At 43.7% G+C, this 22,942-nt stretch overlaps 1 protein-coding gene across 1 annotated transcript in view; it reads right to left on the bottom strand.

The window, feature by feature from the left end:
- The window catches only part of GGT7 (gamma-glutamyltransferase 7), a gene marked incomplete in the record, with an annotated part of 81,524 nt that overhangs the window by 15,477 nt on the left and 43,105 nt on the right, over positions 1 to 22,942 (bottom strand). Inside the window, 8 exon segments of the mRNA XM_056547542.1 lie at positions 2,594 to 2,721; positions 6,870 to 6,957; positions 9,188 to 9,381; positions 13,135 to 13,208; positions 13,957 to 14,024; positions 14,163 to 14,277; positions 17,958 to 18,109; positions 19,613 to 19,839. Coding sequence (XP_056403517.1) covers positions 2,594 to 2,721; positions 6,870 to 6,957; positions 9,188 to 9,381; positions 13,135 to 13,208; positions 13,957 to 14,024; positions 14,163 to 14,277; positions 17,958 to 18,109; positions 19,613 to 19,839 — 1,046 coding nt within the window.

Genomic DNA, 22,942 nt, shown 5'->3' with positions numbered 1-22,942 from the left:
GTATTGTACGGTGATCAGTGATTAGTATTGTATGGTGATCAGTGGTTAGTATTGTATGGTGATCAGTGATTAGTATTGTATGGTGATCAGTGATTAGTATTGTATGGTGATCAGTGATTAGTATTGTATGGTGATCAGTGGTTAGTATTGTATGGTGATCAGTGGTTAGTTTTGTATGGTGATCAGTGATTAGTATTGTATGGTGATCAGTGGTTAGTATTGTATGGTGATTAGTATTGTATGGGGGATCAGTGGTTAGTATTGTATGGTGATCAGTGATTAGTATTGTATGGTGATCAGTGGTTAGTATTGTATGGTGATCAGTGATTAGTATTGTATGGTGATCAGTGGTTAGTATTGTATGGTGATCAGTGATTAGTATTGTATGGTGATCAGTGATTAGTATTGTATGGTGATTAGTATTGTATGGGGGATCAGTGGTTAGTATTGTATGGTGATCAGTGATTAGTATTGTATGGTGATCAGTGATTAGTATTGTATGGTGATCAGTGGTCAGTATTGTATGGTGATCAGTGATTAGTATTGTATGGTGATCAGTGATTAGTATTGTATGGTGATCAGTGATTAGTATTGTATGGTGATCAGTGGTTAGTATTGTATGGTGATCAGTGGTTATTATTGTATGGTGATCAGTGGTTAGTATTGTATGGTGATCAGTGGTTATTATTGTATGGTGATCAGTGATTAGTATTGTATGGTGATCAGTGGTTAGTATTGTATGGTGATCAGTGATTAGTATTGTATGGTGATCAGTGGTTAGTATTGTATGGTGATCAGTGGTTAGTATTGTATGGTGATCAGTGGTTAGTATTGTATGGTGATCAGTGGTTATTATTGTATGGTGATCAGTGATTAGTATTGTATGGTGATCAGTGATTAGTATTGTATGGTGATCAGTGATTAGTATTGTATGGTGATCAGTGGTCAGTATTGTATGGTGATCAGTGATTAGTATTGTATGGTGATCAGTGGTTATTATTGTATGGTGATCAGTGATTAGTATTGTATGGTGATCAGTGATTAGTATTGTATGGTGATCAGTGGTTAGTATTGTATGGTGATCAGTGATTCGTATTGTATGGTGATCAGTGATTAGTATTGTATGGTGATCAGTGATTAGTATTGTATGGTGATCAGTGATTAGCATTGTATGGTGATCAGTGATTAGTATTGTATGGTGATCAGTGGTCAGTATTGTATGGTGATCAGTGGTCAGTATTGTATGGTGATCAGTGATTAGTATTGTATGGTAATCAGTGGTTAGTATTGTATGGTGATCAGTGATTAGTATTATATGGGGGATCAGTGATTAGTATTATATGGGGGATCAGTGATTAGTATTATATGGGGGATCAGTGATTAGTATTGTATGGTGATCAGTGATTAGTATTGTATGGTGATCAGTGATTAGTATTGTATGGTGATCAGTGATTAGTATTGTATGGTGATCAGTGGTTAGTATTGTATGGTGATCAGTGGTTATTATTGTATGGTGATCAGTGATTAGTATTGTATGGTGATCAGTGATTAGTATTGTATGGTGATCAGTGATTAGTATTGTATGGTGATCAGTGATTAGTATTGTATGGTGATCAGTGGTTAGTATTGTATGGTGATCAGTGGTTATTATTGTATGGTGATCAGTGATTAGTATTGTATGGTGATCAGTGATTAGTATTGTATGGTGATCAGTGATTAGTATTGTATGGTGATCAGTGATTAGTATTGTATGGTGATCAGTGATTAGTATTGTATGGTGATCAGTGATTAGTATTGTATGGTGATCAGTGATTAGTATTGTATGGTGATCAGTGATTAGTATTGTATGGTGATCAGTGATTAGTATTGTATGGTGATCAGTGGTTATTATTGTATGGTGATCAGTGATTAGTAGTGTATGGTGATCAGTGATTAGTATTGTATGGTGATCAGTGATTAGTATTGTATGGTGATCAGTGATTAGTATTGTATGGTGATCAGTGGTCAGTATTGTATGGTGATCAGTGGTCAGTATTGTATGGTGATCAGTGATTAGTATTGTATGGTGATCAGTGATTAGTATTGTATGGTGATCAGTGATTAGTATTATATGGTGATCAGTGGTTAGTATTGTATGGTGATCAGTGGTCAGTATTGTATGGTGATCAGTGGTTAGTACAGTATGGTGATCAGTGGTTAGTATTGTAAGGTGATCAGTGGTTAGTATTGTATGGTGATCAGTGATTAGTATTGTATGGTGATCAGTGGTCAGTATTGTATGGTGATCAGTGGTTAGTATTGTATGGTGATCAGTGGTTAGTATTGTATGGTGATCAGTGGTTAGTATTGTATGGTGATCAGTGATTAGTATTATATAGGGATCAGTGGTTAGTATGGTATGGTGATCAGTGGTTAGTAAAGTATGGTGGATCATCTGCTATGAGTTTGTATGTTCTCCCTGGGATTTGTTGGGTTTCCTCCGGATTTCTCCCACACTCTATAACACACATGGGGAGCCCCATTGGGGACAGGGGCTGAGGTCTGTCATTTACACACACTTACCTTTCCCATCCCATAAATATAATAAACTTACCTCTGCCATCCAATGCAGGGCACTCGCACGAGACGTGTGCTTCGTCATGTTTGCCCCTTCCAGAATATTGAGGGCACTTATAAGTGCGGGGCCAGCATGAGGGGCCGGAGGAGCAAACACCAGATGGCCTGTAAAGAAGATTTGGTAATAACCATATAACCATGTGTTCCCATAAGTGACTCCTAGTAATGTCTGTATATCATGTGACATGTTAGCTCATTCAATCGGGAGGTAGGGGTATCAAATCAAGTAAGTAGGAGGGGGTACATAGTAAGTAGGTGGGGGTATATAGTAAGTAGGTGGGGGTATATAGTAAGTAGGTGGGGGTATATAGTAAGTAGGTGGGGGTATATAGTAAGTAGGTAGGGGTAGATAGTAAGTAGGTAGGGGTATATAGTAAGTAGGTGGGGGTATATAGTAAGTAGGTAGGGGTAGATAGTAAGTAGGTGGGGGTATATAGTAAGTAGGTAGGGGTAGATAGTAAGTAGGTAGGGGTATATAGTAAGTAGGTAGGGGTATATAGTAAGTAGGTAGGGGTATATAGTAAGTAGGTGGGGGTATATAGTAAGTAGGTAGGGGTATATAGTAAGTAGGTAGGGGTATATAGTAAGTAGGTAGGGGTATATAGTAAGTAGGTGGGGGTATATAATATAGTAAGTAAATGGGGGTATATAATATAGTAAGTAGATGGGGGTATATAATAAGTAGGTGGGGGTATATAGTAAGTAGGTGGGGGTATATAATATAGTAAGTAAATGGGGGTATATAATATAGTAAGTAGGTGGGGGTATATAATAAGTAGGTGGGGGTATATAGTAAGTAGGTGGGGGTATATAGTAAGTAGGTAGGGGTATCAAATCAAGTAAGTAGGAGGGGGTACATAGTAAGTAAATGGGGGTATATAGTAAGTAGGTAGGGGTAGATAGTAAGTAGGTGGGGGTATATAGTAAGTAGGTAGGGGTATATAGTAAGTAGGTGGGGGTATATAGTAAGTAGGTGGGGGTATATAGTAAGTAGGTGGGGGTATATAGTAAGTAGGTGGGGGTATATAGTAAGTAGGTGAGGGTATATAGTAAGTAGGTAGGGGTAGATAGTAAGTAGGTAGGGGTATATAGTAAGTAGGTAGGGGTATATAGTAAGTAGGTGGGGGTATATAGTAAGTAGGTAGGGGTAGATAGTAAGTAGGTAGGGGTATATAGTAAGTAGGTAGGGGTATATAGTAAGTAGGTAGGGGTATATAGTAAGTAGGTGGGGGTATATAGTAAGTAGGTAGGGGTATATAGTAAGTAGGTAGGGGTATATAGTAAGTAGGTAGGGGTATATAGTAAGTAGGTGGGGGTATATAATATAGTAAGTAAATGGGGGTATATAATATAGTAAGTAGATGGGGGTATATAATAAGTAGGCGGGGGTATATAGTAAGTAGGTGGGGGTATATAGTAAGTAGGTGGGGGTATATAGTAAGTAGGTGGGGGTATATAGTAAGTAGGTAGGGGTATATAGTAAGTAGGTGGGGGTATATAGTAAGTAGGTGGGGGTATATAGTAAGTAGGTGGGGGTATATAGTAAGTAGGTGGAGGTATATAGTAAGTAGGTGGGGGTATATAGTAAGTAGGTGGGGGTATATAGTAAGTAGGTGGGGGTATATAGTAAGTAGGTGGGGGTATATAGTAAGTAGGTGGGGGTATATAGTAAGTAGGTAGGGGTATATAGTAAGTAGGTGGGGTATATAGTAAGTAGGTAGGGGTATATAGTAAGTAGGTAGGGGTATATAGTAAGTAGGTGGGGGTATATAGTAAGTAGGTGGGGGTATATAGTAAGTAGGTGGGGGTATATAGTAAGTAGGTGGGGGTATATAGTAAGTAGGTGGGGGTATATAGTAAGTAGGTGGGGGTATATAGTAAGTAGGTGGGGGTATATAGTAAGTAGGTAGGGGTATATAGTAAGTAGGTGGGGTATATAGTAAGTAGGTAGGGGTATATAGTAAGTAGGTAGGGGTATATAGTAAGTAGGTGGGGGTATATAGTAATTAGGTGGGGGTATATAGTAAGTAGGTGGGGGTATATAGTAAGTAGGTGGGGGTATATAGTAAGTAGGTGGGGGTATATAGTAAGTAGGTGGGTGTATATAGTAAGTAGGTGGGGGTATATAGTAAGTAGGTGGGGGTATATAGTAAGTAGGTGGGGGTATATAGTAAGTAGGTGGGGGTATATAGTAAGTAGGTGGGGGTATATAGTAAGTAGGTGGGGGTATATAGTAAGTAGGTGGGGGTATATAGTAAGTAGGTGGGGGTATATAGTAAGTAGGTGGGGCTATATAGTAAGTAGGTAGGGGTAGATAGTAAGTAGGTAGGGGTATATAGTAAGTAGGTGGGGGTATATAGTAAGTAGGTAGGGGTATATAGTAAGTAGGTGGGGGTATATAGTAAGTAGGTAGGGGTATATAGTAAGTAGGTAGGGGTATATAGTAAGTAGGTAGGGGTATATAGTAAGTAGGTAGGGGTATATAGTAAGTAGGTGGGGGTATATAGTAAGTAGGTGGGGGTATATAGTAAGTAGGTGGGGGTATATAGTAAGTAGGTGGGGGTATATAGTAAGTAGGTGGGGGTATATAGTAAGTAGGTGGGGGTATATAGTAAGTAGGTGGGGGTAGATAGTAAGTAGGTAGGGGTATATAGTAAGTAGGTAGGGGTATATAGTAAGTAGGTAGGGGTATATAGTAAGTAGGTGGGGGTATATAGTAAGTAGGTAGGGGTATATAGTAAGTAGGTAGGGGTATATAGTAAGTAGGTAGGGGTATATAGTAAGTAGGTAGGGGTATATAGTAAGTAGGTAGGGGTATATAGTAAGTAGGTGGGGGTATATAGTAAGTAGGTAGGGGTATATAGTAAGTAGGTAGGGGTATATAGTAAGTAGGTAGGGGTATATAGTAAGTAGGTGGGGGTATATAATATAGTAAGTAAATGGGGGTATATAATATAGTAAGTAGATGGGGGTATATAATAAGTAGGTGGGGGTATATAGTAAGTAGGTGGGGGTATATAGTAAGTAGGTGGGGGTATATAGTAAGTAGGTGGGGGTATATAGTAAGTAGGTAGGGGTATATAGTAAGTAGGTGGGGGTATATAGTAAGTAGGTGGGGGGTATATAATATAGTAAGTAGGTGGGGGTATATAGTAAGTAGGTAGGGGTAGATAGTAAGTAGGTGGAGGTATATAGTAAGTAGGTGGGGGTATATAGTAAGTAGGTGGGGGTATATAGTAAGTAGGTGGGGGTATATAGTAAGTAGGTGGGGGTATATAGTAAGTAGGTAGGGGTATATAGTAAGTAGGTGGGGGTATATAGTAAGTAGGTGGGGGTATATAATATAGTAAGTAGGTGGGGGTATATAGTAAGTAGGTAGGGGTAGATAGTAAGTAGGTGGAGGTATATAGTAAGTAGGTGGGGGTATATAGTAAGTAGGTGGGGGTATATAGTAAGTAGGTGGGGGTATATAGTAAGTAGGTGGGGGTATATAGTAAGTAGGTAGGGGTATATAGTAAGTAGGTGGGGTATATAGTAAGTAGGTGGGGGTATATAGTAAGTAGGTGGGGGTATATAGTAAGTAGGTGGGGGTATATAGTAAGTAGGTGGGGGTATATAGTAAGTAGGTGGGGGTATATAGTAAGTAGGTGGGGGTATATAGTAAGTAGGTGGGGGTATATAGTAAGTAGGTAGGGGTATATAGTAAGTAGGTAGGGGTATATAGTAAGTAGGTGGGGTATATAATAAGTAGGTGGGGGTATATAGTAAGTAGGTGGGGGTATATAGTAAGTAGGTGGGGGTATATAGTAAGTAGGTGGGGTATATAGTAAGTAGGTGGGGGTATATAGTAAGTAGGTGGGGGTATATAGTAAGTAGGTGGGGGTATATAGTAAGTAGGTGGGGGTATATAGTAAGTAGGTGGGTGTATATAGTAAGTAGGTGGGGGTATATAGTAAGTAGGTGGGGGTATATAGTAAGTAGGTGGGGGTATATAGTAAGTAGGTAGGGGTATATAGTAAGTAGGTGGGGTATATAATAAGTAGGTGGGGGTATATAGTAAGTAGGTGGGGGTATATAGTAAGTAGGTGGGGGTATATAGTAAGTAGGTGGGGTATATAGTAAGTAGGTAGGGGTATATAGTAAGTAGGTGGGGGTATATAATAAGTAGGTGGGGGTATATAGTAAGTAGGTGGGGGTATATAGTAAGTAGGTAGGGGTATATAGTTAGTAAGTAGGGTATATAATAAACATACCTTGATATAAGGTTTCTACAGGCTTCTCTACAGTTGCGTTATAATTAGTAAAGTCGTCCTCTGATATTACGCCTCCTTGTGCATTAACCTGAACGAGAAACAGAAACAACTTTTCTATGTAATTTATGTGTAAAAATGAACAGAAGATACAGAAATAGTGAACTGTGCACAATATACGACCGAAATATACGACCGAAATACACCCGACCGAAATACACCCGACCGAAATACACACGAAAAATACACACGACCGAAATACACACGGCCGAAATACACACGACCGAAATACACACAACCGAAATACACACAACCGAAATACACACAACCGAAATACACACGACCGAAATACACACGACCGAAATACACACGACCGAAATACACACGACCGAAATACACACGGCCGAAATACACACGACCGAAATACACACGACCGAAATACACACGGCCGAAATACACACGACCGAAATACACACGACCGAAATACACACGACCGAAATACACACGACCGAAATACACACGACCGAAATACACACGACCGAAATACACACGAAAAATACACACGACCGAAATACACACGGCCGAAATACACACGACCGAAATACACACAACCGAAATATACAACCGAAATATAAGACAGAAATACACATCCGAAATCTGCACTAAAGTGAAGCGGGTGCGGTGAGGTCCGGATGATCCGACAGTAAATGCAGAGCGACAGAAAATCAGCAGGTATTACCTTATCTCTCTTTACCTCTCCCCCCCCCCCCCCCCCCCGTCTATCTATTTTTCTTTCCTTTTCTTTATCTCTCTTTACCTCTTCCCCCCTCCGTCTATTTTTCTTCATTTTCTTATCTCTCTTTACCTCTCCCCCCTCCATCTATTCTTCTTCCTTTCCTCATCTCTCTTTACCTCTTTCCCCGTCTATTTTTCTTTCCTTTTCTTTATCTCTCTTTACCTCTCCTACCCCGTCCCCCCCGTCTATTTTTCTTTCCTTTATCTCTCTTTACCTCTCCCCCCCCCCGTCTTTCTATTTTTCTTCCTTTTCTTATCTCTCTTTACCTCTCCTACCCCGTCCCCTCCCCCCCCCGTCTAGTTTTCTTTCCTTTTGTTATCTCTCTTTACCTCTCCTACCCCATCCCCTCCCCCCCCGTCTAGTTTTCTTTCCTTTTGTTATCTCTCTTTACCTCTCCTACCCCATCCCCTCCCCCCCCGTCTAGTTTTCTTTCCTTTTGTTATCTCTCTTTACCTCTCCCCCCCCCCCGTCTATCTTTTTTTCTTCCTTTTCTTATCTCTCTTTACCTCTCCCCCCCCCCCCCTGTCTATCTATTTTTCTTTCCTTTTGTTATCTCTCTTTACCTCTCCCCCCCCCGTCTATCTATTTTTCTTCCTTTTCTTATCTCTCTTTACCTCTCCTACCCCGTCCCCTCCCCCCCCGTCTAGTTTTCTTTCCTTTTCTTATCTCTCTTTACCTCTCCTACCCCGTCTCCCCCCCCGTCTAGTTTTCTTTCCTTTTGTTATCTCTCTTTACCTCTCCCCCCCCCGTCTATCTATTTTTCTTCCTTTTCTTATCTCTCTTTACCTCTCCTACCCCGTCCCCCCCCCGTCTAGTTTTCTTTCCTTTTCTTATCTCTCTTTACCTCTCCTACCCCGTCCCCCCCCCCGTCTTTTTTTCTTCCTTTTCTTTCCTCATTGCTCCCCCACTTTCCATTTAGTTTTTGTTACTTTCTCTTTTTGCGCTGACCGCCCCGGCCTCACATACAGGCCTCCTTGCTCTTTATTACTGTTTTTGGATCCTTGTGTTTATGGAGATTTTGTTACTTGTTTATATTGAAAATTAGAAATTGGCAAAAAAAAAGAATTAGAAAAAAGAAAAAGACAAACTTTTGTCAAAAGTTTGGATATATTATTCTAAGTTAGTATAATTTTATTTGGTGGGGAGCATGTCTGGTCCCTTTATTGGGCCCCTTGCTTCTCTGCGGACAGCTACACCTTATCTTAGGGTTTTCAGCTTTGCCTTAACTGATATTACCAAGCAGCAACCTATTATTCAGCCCTTCCCTGCTGGGTCCTGGCTATTTAATCTGCAGCAGTTCAGTTTGCCTTGGCACTTGCAAAGTCTCTGATTTCCAAGAGCGTTCCTGTGCTCCTGTTTGTAATTTTGTGATTCCGTGCATGACCCTGGCCTAAATGATATCCACTCTAGTTCCTGATCCGAAATTCTGACTGCTCTGCATCCCTGCTGAGTCCTGGCTATTTAAGCTGCAGCAGTTCAGTTTGCCTTTGCCCTTGTGTAGTCTTTGATCTCCAAGTTTTCGCACCTCATTCACCATTTCTCCAGTTAGGTTGCTTGAATAGAAGGCATCCACCCCTCGGGTCGCAACGTCGTGCAAAACAGCTGCCAGGTCGGGTCTTCTGACAAACGTTCCGGGTGTTAGGGGAAGCCCATGTGGGAAGAAAATCTCTTGAAAGCCGTTGGACAATTCGTCTTCCTTCAGGTCACTGATGGCCTTAGCTGAAAAAAATCAAAGCAAATTTAAGGAGCCGTTCTTTACTTATATGTAAAGGTCACTATCATGCATCTGCTCTGAGGACACCGGTGACCTTAGTACAGTGTTTCCCAACCAAGGCCCTGCAGCTGATGCAAAACTTCAACTTTCAGCATGTCCGGACAGCCAAAGGTCTGTCTATCTCCTCCAGAGGATCTACACTGTCCCTGAAAGGTAAATCAAGGCTTCTCTCTCATCTCATCTACTAGTACAGTGGTCTTCGAACTGTAGCCCCCCAGCTGCTGTAAAACTACAACTTCCAGCATGGCCAGACAACCAAACGCCTGTCTGTCTCCTACAGAGGAGCCACACTGTCACTCAAAGGTAAATCAAGGCTTCCCTCTCGTCTTATCTGCTAGTAGAGTGGTCTTCAAACTGCATCCCTCCAGCTGCTGCAAAACTACAACTTCCAGCATGGCCAGACAGCAGAAGGCCTACCTGTCTCCTCCAGAGGATCCACACTGTTCCTGAAAGGTAAATCAAGGCTTTCCTCTCATCTCCCTCTCATAAGCTATATGTGTTAACTAACAATTGAACAAGTGTACCTAAATAAGTACACGTGAGTATATAACCTATAGACCAGTGTTTTCCAAACAGCGTGTCTCCAGCTGTTGTGAAACTACAACTCCCAGCATGCCCAAACAGCCAAAGGCCTGCCTACTTAGAGGTTAGGACAGTGTTTCCCATTGGGTCTTCAGCTGTTGCAAAACTGTCTGCCTCCTCCAGCTAAATCAAGGCTTCCCTCTCATTAGCTATATGTTAACTAACAATTGAACAAGTATAACTAATAAAGTGCCTAGCCAAGTAAGTGTATAACCAATTTTCCAAACACTGTGTCTCCAGCTGTTGCAAAACTACAACTCCCAGCATGCCCGGACAGCCAACGGCTGTCAAGGCATTCTGGGAGTTGTAGTTTTGCAAAAGCTGGTGGCATGCTGACTTAGAGGTTAGAGATTAGGACAGTGTTTTCCAACCAGTGTGTCTTCAGCTGTTGCAAGACTGTCTGCCTCTTCCAGAGGATTCACACTGTCCCTGAAAGCTAAATCAAGGCTTCCCTCTTATCTTAGCAGCTTTTGGCTGTGCGAGCATGCTAGGACTTGTAGTTTTGTAACAGCTGGAGGCACCCTGGTTGGGAAACACTGCCTTAGCAGGTAACAGGTAAGTCTTTTTTTTCTGCGTTCTGCATGGGGGGCTGGGCGTCCATTTTATGGGGGGATTTATGAACACATTTAGGACAGTTTTCTGATGTATCTATAAAAGTCACATTTGCAGAAAATAACGTGTGACTTTTTGACATTTTTAAGTGTGAGAAGATAAGTGGGCGTGGCCTCTGCAGACCGGCAGATTTACCATAACTTACTCCAGAAAAAAGGCGTAAATTATGGCGTAAACCAATACCTGCACACAGCGGATATACGTCTGCGTTACTTGTGCATAGGAAACCAAAGAGATGCCCTTTTACTAAAGTTCCCAGAATGCATTGCTTCCCCTCAGCCATTCAACACATCCCTCCCATCCCGTATACTCCCCTCCCACAGCCCTCCTGCCACCCCCCCCCCCCCACAGAGCTGCAGAACATGGCACCTGCTGTATTCATTCCCTGTCTGCTCCTCTGCCTGTGACATTGTTCAGCACTATGCAGCATGCTGTAATCACATCTCATTCCTCCTTAAAATGTACAGATAAATGGTCTCCTGAGGAAGAATACGAAACACGTGTTGAGGCGGCGGCGGCGGGGGGTATAGTGATCTTCTAGGACCCAGCATGACTCCCTTAGGTAATAACATATGACCACATTATTTTTCATGATTATTCTTGTGATTCTTTCATGTATGTTGGGGTCTAGAGATGAGCTCTCCCCTGTCCATTTTGTGGGGTTCATTTTTAAGGGTGGGTTGTTTTAATTGGGTGGGTCCCATATTGTGTTTTTGATATTGTTCTAAATAAAGTTTTGTCACTTTTTATATTTGTACTTTTGGACTCCTATTGAGTGGTGGTTGTAGGTATATATATATATATATATATATATATATATATATACACAGGGGTCAAGTCCTGGGGAAGAAAGTGTGGGAACTCACCCAAGATTTCCACTCAAGGACTGGTCCTGCAGGACTTCTGCTAATGGGAAAGGTGTTCCTACTGTTGAAAAAGTGCATGAACTCAGTTCCCACGTATTCCTGCAGGACTTGAGCCCGGTATATATATATACACAACAGGGAGATGGGGATGTAGCTCTAGGGGGCGGGGCTAGAGCTTAGAGACAAGATCCAGCCACACCTCCTGATACAGCAGATTGATGATGGGAGAGAGGGAGGAGCCAAGAGCTGCTAAGACAACACCACAATCATGATGAGAAGAATACACAACTTCCTGTCGAGAGAGGGAGATGCCAGGAAGCTGCTGAGACAACACCACACTGACAATGAGAGGACTACACAATTCCTGTCAATAGAGAGGGAGGACAGTACCAAATTGACAATGAGAAGACTACACAACTTCCTGTCAGGAGAGAGGGGAGAGGGATGAGCTGTGGAACTGCCAAGACAACACAACATTGACAATGAGAAGACTACACAACTTCCTGTCAGGGTTTTATTAAGCAAAAACATGCAGCAGTCAGGGCCACTAGTGATAACACTGTATAGAAAGTTCTATATGTTGGGGTGAGAGACTTAGTTAAACATAATTTTCAGAGACCGGAGTACCCCTTTAAGTAATGACTGGAAAGACCAAATGTCAAAATGCCAGAAACTTTATTTGTCAGCGCTTCACCTGAACATTTTCACAATCTATGAATCTGAGCGAGCGATCTACATCCCCGCGATAATCTGATTTATGAGCTAAAGTCATAAAAATCAGGGATTTTAGGCCGAGCCGGTTCAACCAGTTCCACCTGGCACAGAGTGTTGACAAAATTTCATTTAAAGGGGCACTCCACTGGAAAACATTTTTTATTAAATCAACTGGTGCCAGAAAGTTAAACAGATTTGTAAATTACTTCTATTTAAAAATCTTAATCCTTCCAGTACTTATCAGCTGCAATATACTCCACAGGAAGTTCTTTTCATTTTGAATTTCCTTTCTGTCTGACCCCAGTGCTCTCGGCTGACACCTCTGTCCATTTTAGGAACTGTACAGAGTAGGAACAAATCCCCATAGAAAACCTCTCCTGCTCTGGACAGTTCCTGACATAGACAGAGGTGTCAGCAGAGAGCACTGTGGTCAGACTGGAAAGGAAATTCAAACAGAAAAGAACTTCCTGTGGAGCATACAACAGCTGATAAGTACTGGAAGGATTAAGATTTTTAAATAGAAATAATTTACAAATCTGTTTAACTTTCTGGCACCAGTTGATTAAAAAAAAATGTTTTCCAGTGGAGTACCCCTTTAATTGCTCGGTATTTATTCTGGTAACGTAATATCGGTCTCTGAGTCTATGATAATATCCATATTAAAGAGACAGAATAGTAAACAGGGTCTAGGATACCAAACTGTGGACCTCCTGCTGTTGCAAAACTACAACTTCCAGCATGCCCAGACAGCCAACGGTTGCTGAGATGAGAGGGAAGTCTTGATTTACCTTTGAGGGACAGTGTGGATCCTCTGGAGGAGGCATACAAGCCGTTGGCTGTGATTAGCATTGTATGGTGGCTCAGTGGCTTGGAAATTCTGTAGTGTGAATGGGCCCTAAGACTGATAACATCATGGCTTCTTACCCAGGTCATGCGTTGTGTTAAATCCTCCACTGGCCACCGCCTCCACTTTAGATATTACATCCAACCACGGAAGCCTAGAACACAGAATCCATCGGAATTACATTATAATCAGCCATTACATATACAGTATATATATATATATATATATATATATATATATATATATATATATATACATATACATACACACACACATATGAGATAGATAGATAGATAGAGAGATATGAGATAGATAGATAGAGAGATATGAGATAGATATGAGAGAGATATGAGATAGATATGAGAGAGATATGAGATAGATAGATATGAGAGAGATATGAGATAGATAGATATGAGAGATAGATATGAGAGAGATAGATATGGGATAGATAGATATGAGAGATAGATATGAGATAGATAGATAGATAGATATGAGAGATAGATATGAGATACATAGATATGAGATACATAGATAGATAGATATGAGATAGAGAGATAGATAGATAGATAGATAGATATGAGATACATAGATAGATAGATATGAGATAGATATGAGAGAGATATGAGATACATAGATAGATAGATATGAGAGAGATATGAGATACATAGATATGAGATACATAGATAGATAGATATGAGAGAGATATGAGAGAGATAGATATGGGATAGATAGATATGAGATACATAGATATGAGATACATAGATAGATAGATATGAGAGAGATAGATAGATAGATAGATATGAGATAGATAGATATATAGATAGATATGAGATAGATATGAGATAGATATGAGATAGATAGATAGATAGATATGAGACATATAATCAGACATCTCTACTTACTTCCCATACATGCCGTGAGCCTTTGCCAACCCCTTCAGCATCCCCGGAACTGCGACCAGAATCCCCGGCTACAGACCAAGATGACAATTAGTGCAGGTTCCGGACATTCATTACACATGGAGATTACGCTGGATGTTTGATCTGTCTCTCCTCAGAGATAAGCGGTGTCGGCCGCCCCTGATCCCTCATGTGTTTTCTCTTCTTACCTTGTGTTTCCAGTGCTGCAGGAGCTCGCTGTGTATCCCGGACGGCGCCGTCTCCCGGAAATCAATGACGTCTGTCACGTTGTTCCTGATGTCATGGACGAGCATCACCCCCCCTCTGAGAAGACAAGGACACAGCGGGGTCACCATAAGGGGCGGAGGACCCCACCACCAGGATAAGGACTGCACCCTTATCTATAGTTGTTATTCAGGATGCACAGTGTGTAAGGGGTTAATGGTCATGAATACCATTGTCTGTTTCTATGGTTACTTTATATCCTGTCCCTAAGTGTCAGAGAGGCGTGGCCAGTGGTCATAACGCCGATCTCCTCTAAGGTTAGCCCGCTCCTCCTGGTGATTGACATACACAGGGCTCGGCTGCAGTTAGTCTACGCATGAGCAATCTATGTGTATTTCAGCGCATGCGCGGCACGTCTGCTTGTGTTTCTTCACCTCTCATACATTATAATACACACTGACAGTGCAGGCACAGGAAAACTACATAGGACCTACGCGGGCAGGCGAGCCAGTCATTGTGTATTTCAGCGCATGCGCGGCACGTCTGCTTGTGTTTCTTCACCTCTCATACATTATAATACACACTGACAGTGCAGGCACAGGAAAACTACATAGGACCTACACAGGCAGGTGAGCCTGTCATTGTGTATTTCAGCGCATGCGCGGCACGTCTGCTTGTGTTTCTTCACCTCTCATACATTATAATACACACTGACAGTGCAGGCACAGAAAAACTACATAGGACCTACGCGGGCAGGCGAGCCAGTCATTGTGTATTTCAGCGCATGCGCGGCACGTCTGCTTGTGTTTCTTCACCTCTCATACATTATAATACACACTGACAGTGCAGGCACAGAAAAACTACATAGGACCTACGCGGGCAGGCGAGCCAGTCATTGTGTATTTCAGCGCATGCGCGGCACGTCTGCTTGTGTTTCTTCACTTCTCATACATAATACACACTGACAGTGCAGGCACAGGAAAACTACATAGGATCTACGCGGGCAGGCGAGCCTGTCATTGTGTATTACAGCACATGCGCGGCACGTCTGCTTGTGTTTCTTCACCTCTCATACATTATAATACACACTGACAATGCAGGCACAGGAAAACTACATAGGACCTACGCGGGCAGGCGAGCCCGTCATTGTGTATTACAGCGCATGCGCGGCACGTCTGCTTGTGTTTTTTTCACTTCTCATACATTATAATACACACTGACAATGCAGGCACAGGAAAACTACATAGGACCTAAGCGGGCAGGCGAGCCTGTCATTGTGTATTACAGCACATGCGCGGCACGTCTGCTTGTGTTTCTTCACCTCTCATACATTATAATACACACTGACAATGCAGGCACAGGAAAACTACATAGGACCTACGCGGGCAGGCGAACCTGTCATTGTGTATTACAGCACATGCGCGGCACGTCTGCTTGTGTTTTTTTCACTTCTCATACATTATAATACACACTGACAATGCAGGCACAGGAAAACTACATAGGACCTAAGCGGGCAGGTGAGCCTGTCATTGTGTATTACAGCGCATGCGCGGCACGTCTGCTTGTGTTTTTTTCACTTCTCATACATTATAATACACACTGACAATGCAGGCACAGGAAAACTACATAGGACCTACGCGGGCAGGTGAGCCAGTCATTGTGTATTACAGCGCATACGCGGCACGTCTGCTTGTGTTTCTTCACCTCTTATACATTATAATACACACTGACAGTGCAGGCACAGGAAAACTACATAGGACCTACAGAGGCAGGTGAGCCTGTCATTGTGTATTACAGCGCATGCGCGGCACGTCTGCTTGTGTTTCTTCACCTCTTATACATTATAATACACACTGACAGTGCAGGCACAGGAAAACTACATAGGACCTACGCGGGCAGGCTAGCCAGTCATTGTGTATTACAGCGCATGCGCGGCACGTCTGCTTGCGTTTCTTCACCTCTCATACATTATAATACACACTGACAGTGCAGGCACAGGAAAACTACATAGGACCTACACAGGCAGGCGAGCCCGTCATTGTGTATTACAGTGCATGCGCGGCACGTCTGCTTGTGTTTTTTCACCTCTCATACATTATAATACACACTGACAGTGCAGGCACAGGAAAACTACATAGGACCTACGTGGGCAGGTGAGCCTGTCATTGTGTATTACAGCGCATGCGCGTCCAGTCTGCTGGTGCTTCTTAACCTGTCGTGCCCCATAATACACCATGGCAGCACAGGCAAACTACACAGGACTGACACTAGCAGGAGAGCCCGTAGATGAGTCTTACAGCACACACACGGCACGTCTGCAGCGTGCACCATAATACACATTGACGGCGCATGCACAGACAAACCACACAGGACCGCAGTGAGCAGACGAGCCTATGCATGCTCAATCATTGTGTATTATGGCGCACGGCACGTCTGCTAGTGTTTCTTAACCTCTCATGTACCACAATACACATGGACAGTGCATGCACGGGCAAACTACACCGCCAGGTGAGCCCACGCATGTGCTGACAATGTGTGTTACAGCGCACGCGCGGCATGTCTGCTAGGGTTTCTATGTGTCAATCACAAAGAGGAGTGTGTTATGTCAACAGAGAGAGGCGTTGCGGATGGAGGCTCTGTGACGGTCAGCGACGGGACAAAAAGTATTTTTTAAGTTTAAAAATAGCTTGTTAACCCCTTACTCCTCTGTGTGCCACATTTAACAACTAATGATCATGTGACAGATACACTGTAAACGTATATAGACTAGTGTTTCCCGACCAGGGAGCCTCCTGCTGTTGCAAAACTACAACTCCCAGCATGTCCGGAAGGAAGATAGGGAAGCCTTGATTTACCTTTCAGGGACAGTGTGGATCCTCTGGAGGAGGCAGACGGGATTTGGCTGTCTAGGCATGCCGGGAGTTGTAGTTTTGGAAAAGCTGGAGTCACACCAGTTGGGAAACACTTCTCTAGTGCAGGGGTCTCCAAACTGCCACCCTACAGGTATTGCAAAACTACAATTCCCAGCATACCCGAACAGCCAACGGCTGTCCGGGCATGCTGGGAGTTGTAGTTTTGCAACAGCTGGAGGCACGCTGGCCGGGAAACACTGGTATAGTCACATTTTTTCCAAGCGAGTTGTTATTTTATGTAAAAAAACAAAAAAAAAACTCTAGAATAGAAAGTTAATATCACAGCACTTCAGGATTATTTAGTCACTAGGTGGCGCTGTTCTGTCGCATTCTCAGCAGCTCCACCTCTAGCGACGGTAATGGCAGCGCAGCTTTTATATACTCCGGTTTTATGATATGGGGCACCAAGGTTGGCAGGGGAATCGTTCTTAATGTTATGTAAACCTAAGCGACTAAATCCCCTCAAAACTTCTCTATTGTGTTACCGTAAAGTGATCCCGGTAATAACCGATAAGAACCTGGCGCGGCTATTGGCAGGACAACAGCGGTCTACACGCCCACGTAATCCTTGTGGGAGCCAAGCGAGACGCTTACGTAGTCGCTTACTTTTTTATTTATTATTATTACTATTTATTAAATTATTTTTTTTACAAACAGCGCCTCTCTAGTCCTCAGGTCATGTCTGGTATTGCAAGTCTGCTGAAACGGGGAGGAGCTGCAATACATGACTCAGCCCATCTACAGGAGGGGCGCCATACCGAATAAAATATAAATTTACAATTTAAATGTAAATTTATCCTAATTCTCCAGGAGCCAAAAAAACTTCAGTGTGGAAAGAAAAACCAAAGACAAAAAATAACGACTTACCCTCCGATGCCCGACGTGTGCGGATTCACGATCCCGAGACACAGGACGGTAGCGATGGCGGCGTCCACGGAGCTGCCGCGCTTCTCCAACACTTCGATACCCAGGGCCGTACAGTGGGAAGCGTCGCTCACTACTGCCCCCTGGTGGAAGATCTAGAACGGGAAAACATACAGACAGGCATGTCACTGGTTTTAATGAGCTGCCCCCAAAACTATCATGAGTCGCATGATGAAACATGATGTTTTTTTAGGTCAAAATAGGGAACAGAGGAGCCTTGACTTACCTTTCAGTGACAGTGTGGATCTTCTGGAGGAAGCAGACAAGTCGTTGGCTGTCCCGGCATGCTGGGAGTTGGAGGCACCCTGATTGGGAAACACTGTCCCAGAGACAAGACCCAACATGCCTGGACAACCAAAGGCTGCTGAGAGGAAAAGGAAGCCTTGATTTACCTTTCAGGGACAGTGTGGATCCTCTGGAGGAGGCAGACAGGCTTTTAGCTATCTGCAAATGCTGGGAATTGTAGTTTTTTTAACTGCTGGAGGAACTGTAGTTGGGAAATATTGTTCTAGAGATTAGTACAGCCTGCCTGGAAAGCCAAAGGCTGCTTACATGAGAGGGAAGCCTTGATTTACCTTTCAGGGAGAGCTTGGATCCTCTGGAGGAGGCAGACAAGTATTTGGGCTGGGAGTTGTAGCTTTGTAACAGTTTGACAAAGAAATTATCAGTCTATAATCTAAACCACTTAAGGACACGGTCTGCTTATACTGTTCACTGTATGGGATCATTAAAGGGGTATTCCAGTAAAAAAACTTTTTTTTCCCATATAAACTGGCTCCAGAAAGTTAAAAAGATTTATAAATGACTTCTATTAAAAAAATCTTAATACTTCCAGTACTTATCAGCTGCTGAAGTTGAGTTGTTTTTTCCAGTCTGACCACAGTGCTCTCTGCTGACACCTCTGTCTGTCTCAGGAACTGTCCAATGTAGGAGAAAATCCCAATAGCAAACCTCGCCTGCTCTGGACAATTCCTGAGACAGACAGAGGTGTCAGCAGAGAGCACTGTGGTCAGACTTGAAAGAACAACTCCACTTCAGCAGCTGATAAGTACTAGAAGGATTAAGATTTTTTTTAATTAGAAGTCATTTACATATCTGTTTAACTTTCTGGTGCCAGTTGATATGAAAAAAAAAGTTTTTTTACTGGAATACCTCTAACACTTTATTTTAATAGGTCAGAAAATGGGAAAAGGGGAACTTTAGATTTTTATTCGGGGAGGGACTTAAATCGACCATTCAAATTAAAGTCGGATCATTTCTTTGTCAGTAGGAACAGATAAAATCAGAATATTTTTTTACGTCACTTACTGGGGATGCCAGGTTATGCGCCTACAAGTAAAGTGAGAAAGGACTACACTGTCCGCTGCCAGAGGGGGTAGGAGACTAATTCCATAAGCAGCCCAGATTAGCAGCAGCAGCAGAAACATAAAGGCAAAATATAATGAGAAATACATTTTTATACTCTAAACAATGGAAATCGCTCAACAGAAAAAAAATTCTGGGCTTTTAGCATAAAAAAGATTTAAGCAGCATCTAAAGTATTCAGACAATAGTGTAAAACAGAAGACTAAATACCAACACGCAAAATAAAAATTCACCTGGGGGTCCCCAAAATAAATCTGCATTATAAGCGCAATTGTGACGCCAAGAGCAAAGGTGATGCAGGCGGTGATGATGACCGTGAGACCATCCTGGCGACAGCCGCAGTCGGAGCTGAAAGGGTCCTTGATGGTCTCTCTGAGGGGGGACGCGTCCTGGCTCCCCATCTCGGAGGATGAAGATGGCAGCCGCTGCAGGCGTGCAGATCTAAGGAAGGCGTCCGGGTCTGTGAAAACCAATGGACACGAAAAACATTAAAAAACTTTGGGCATCCTTCACCGCTTCATCGTAGATGACAATGAAATATATATATATGATACTGGAGCAAAGACAATAAAATGAGGGCAAATACAATGTCAGTGATGATGAGAGTTCAGGTCTCCAGGATAATGTCAGTGATGATGATGAGAGTTCAGGTCTCCAGGATAATGTCAGTGATGATGAGAGTTCAGGTCTCCAGGACAATGTCAGTGATGATGATGAGAGTTCAGGTCTCCAGGATAATGTCAGTGATGATGAGAGTTCAGGTCTCCAGGACAATGTCAGTGATGATGAGAGTTCAGGTCTCCAGGACAATGTCAGTGATGATGATGAGAGTTCAGGTCTCCAGGACAATGTCAGTGATGATGAGAGTTCAGGTCTCCAGGACAATGTCAGTGATGATGAGAGTTCAGGTCTCCAGGACAATGTCAGTGATGATGATGAGAGTTCAGGTCTCCAGGATAATGTCAGTGATGATGAGAGTTCAGGTCTCCAGGACAATGTCAGTGATGATGAGAGTTCAGGTCTCCAGGACAATGTCAGTGATGATGATGGGAGTTCAGGTCTCCAGGACAATGTCAGTGATGATGATGAGAGTTCAGGTCTCCAGGACAATGTCAGTGATGATGAGAGTTCAGGTCTCCAGGACAATGTCAGTGATGATGAGAGTTCAGGTCTCCAGGATAATGTCAGTGATGATGATGAGAGTTCAGGTCTCCAGGACAATGTCAGTGATGATGATGGGAGTTCAGGTCTCCAGGACAATGTCAGTGATGATGATGAGAGTTCAGGTCTCCAGGACAATGTCAGTGATGATGATGATGAGAGTTCAGGTCTCCAGGACAATGTCAGTGATGATGATGATGAGAGTTCAGGTCTCCAGGACAATGTCAGTCATGATGGGAGTTCAGGTCTCCAGGACAATGTCAGTGATGATGATGGGAGTTCAGGTCTCCAGGACAATGTCAATGATGATGGGAGTTCGGGTCTCCAGGACAATGTCAATGATGATGATGGGAGTTCAGGTCTCCAGGACAATGTCAGTCATGATGGGAGTTCAGGTCTCCAGGACAATGTCAGTGATGATGATGAGTGTCAGGGTCCGGACTGGCAGGAAGTAGCAGTAGCTGGTGGTGGATCCGCTGTGCCAGAGAGGTGATGACGTGGGCCGTACCAGGGGAACGGAGTCTAAGGGGTTACTGGTTTTCACCAGAGCCCACCGCAAAGCGGGATGGTCTTGCTGCGGCAGGTAACCCCCAGGTTGTTACACCCAGTAGCGACTCAACCTCTCTGGCTGCTGAGATAAGGCAAGGTACATGAGGATCAGGCACAGGCCAAGTCAGACGTAGCAAATGGCCAGGGCAGTCGGCAACGGTTCACAGGCAGTAGTCAGTAGCAACAGGCTCGGCAACACAGGAACAAGGACCACTTTCACTCAGGCACAAGGCAACAAAGATCCGGCAGGAGGCTGTGGGAGGAGATGGTACTTATAGGAAGTGCACAGCTGAGGCCTAATTAAGTCAAAGCAGAAACCTTTAACCCTAAATAAACCAGTTTGGACCAGGCACCGGAGTGCTGCCTGGGGACATACGCTGTGAGCACACCGAGGCAAGCAGGGTGCCCGGAGCGCTCACCGTAACAGTACCCCCCCTTAGGTCTCCCCCTCTTTTTGGTACCCAAGAACTTGAGGATGAGACTGCGGTCCAGGATGTTCTCCTCCAGCTCCCAAGATCTCTCTTCAGGACCACAGCCCTCCCAGTCGACCAGAAATAATTTTTTTCCTCTGACCGACTTAGAGGCCAGGATCTCCCGTACAGAAAAGATATCAGAAGTGCCAGACACAGGGGTAGGAGCGACATCTCTTTGGGAGAAGAGTTTGAAAACCGCCGGCTTCAGGAGGGAGATGTGAAAGCAGTTGGGAGTTCTTAAAGTGGAAGGTAGGTGGAGCTGGTAGCAAACTGGATTGATCCTCTTTTTGACTCGGTAGGGTCCCAAATAGCCAGGACCCAGTTTATAACTTGGGACCCTGAAACGGATGTACCTCGAAGATAGCCAGACCTTGTCTCCGGGGGTAAAGACTGGAGGAGCCCAAAGTTTTTTATCCGCCTGGACCTTCATGCGGGATGAGGCCTGTTGGAGAGAGAGACGTGTCTGGCGCCAGATGGAAGCAAAGTCCCATACTAGGTCGTCTACTGCAGGTACATCGGAGGTGGAAGACAAGGGCAGAGGCGGCAGAGGATGACGGCCGTAAACCACAAAGAAGGGAGACTTGTTGTAAGCAGAAGAGTCCTTGTAGTTATAAGAGAACTCTGCCCACGGAAGAAGATCGACCCAGTCGTCATGGCGAGAGGAGACGAAGTGACGAGGATAGTCACCCAGAATTTGGTTCACACGCTCCACCTGACCGTTGGTTTGGTGATATGAGGAGGAAAAGTCCAACTTGATCTTTAACTGTCCACAGAGGGCTCTCCAGAAATTAGACACGAATTAAACACCTCTGTCAGACACAATATGGGAAGGAAGACTAAGGTAAAGCTGGTAGAGGAATAAAGTGCGCCATCTTGGAGAAGCGGTCCACGACAACCCAGATTACCGTCATGCCATGAGATGGTGGAAGATCAGTGACGAAGTCCATGGCGATGTGAGACCATGGAGATTCCGGAACTGGAAGAGGCTGGAGCAGACCAGCAGGTTTCTGGCACGGGGTCTTGTCTCTGGCGCACACAGAACAGGCTTGCACAAATTCGGTGACATCCCTCTCCAAGGATGGCCACCAGTATTTTCTGGAAAGTAGCTGAAGGGTCTTCCGAACACCTGGATGGCCAGCCACTAACGAAGCGTGTCCCCACTTGAGAATCATCAAACGTAGACGAGGTGGCACGAAGGTCTTGCCTGGAGGAAGAGGACGAAGATCCACAGGAGCAACGGAAATGAGGCGCTCTGGAGGAATGATATGTTGAGGAGAAGTCTCGTCACCGAAAACGTCAGAAGAGCGGTATAGCGCATCTGCTCTGATGTTCTTGCTTGCTGGACGAAAGTGAATCAAGAAATTAAAGCGTGCAAAGAAA

The sequence above is a fragment of the Hyla sarda genome, chromosome 12 (assembly GCF_029499605.1).
Source record: "Hyla sarda isolate aHylSar1 chromosome 12, aHylSar1.hap1, whole genome shotgun sequence".
Lineage (NCBI taxonomy): Eukaryota > Metazoa > Chordata > Amphibia > Anura > Hylidae > Hyla > Hyla sarda.
This window is presented reverse-complemented; position numbering and strand designations above follow the sequence as displayed.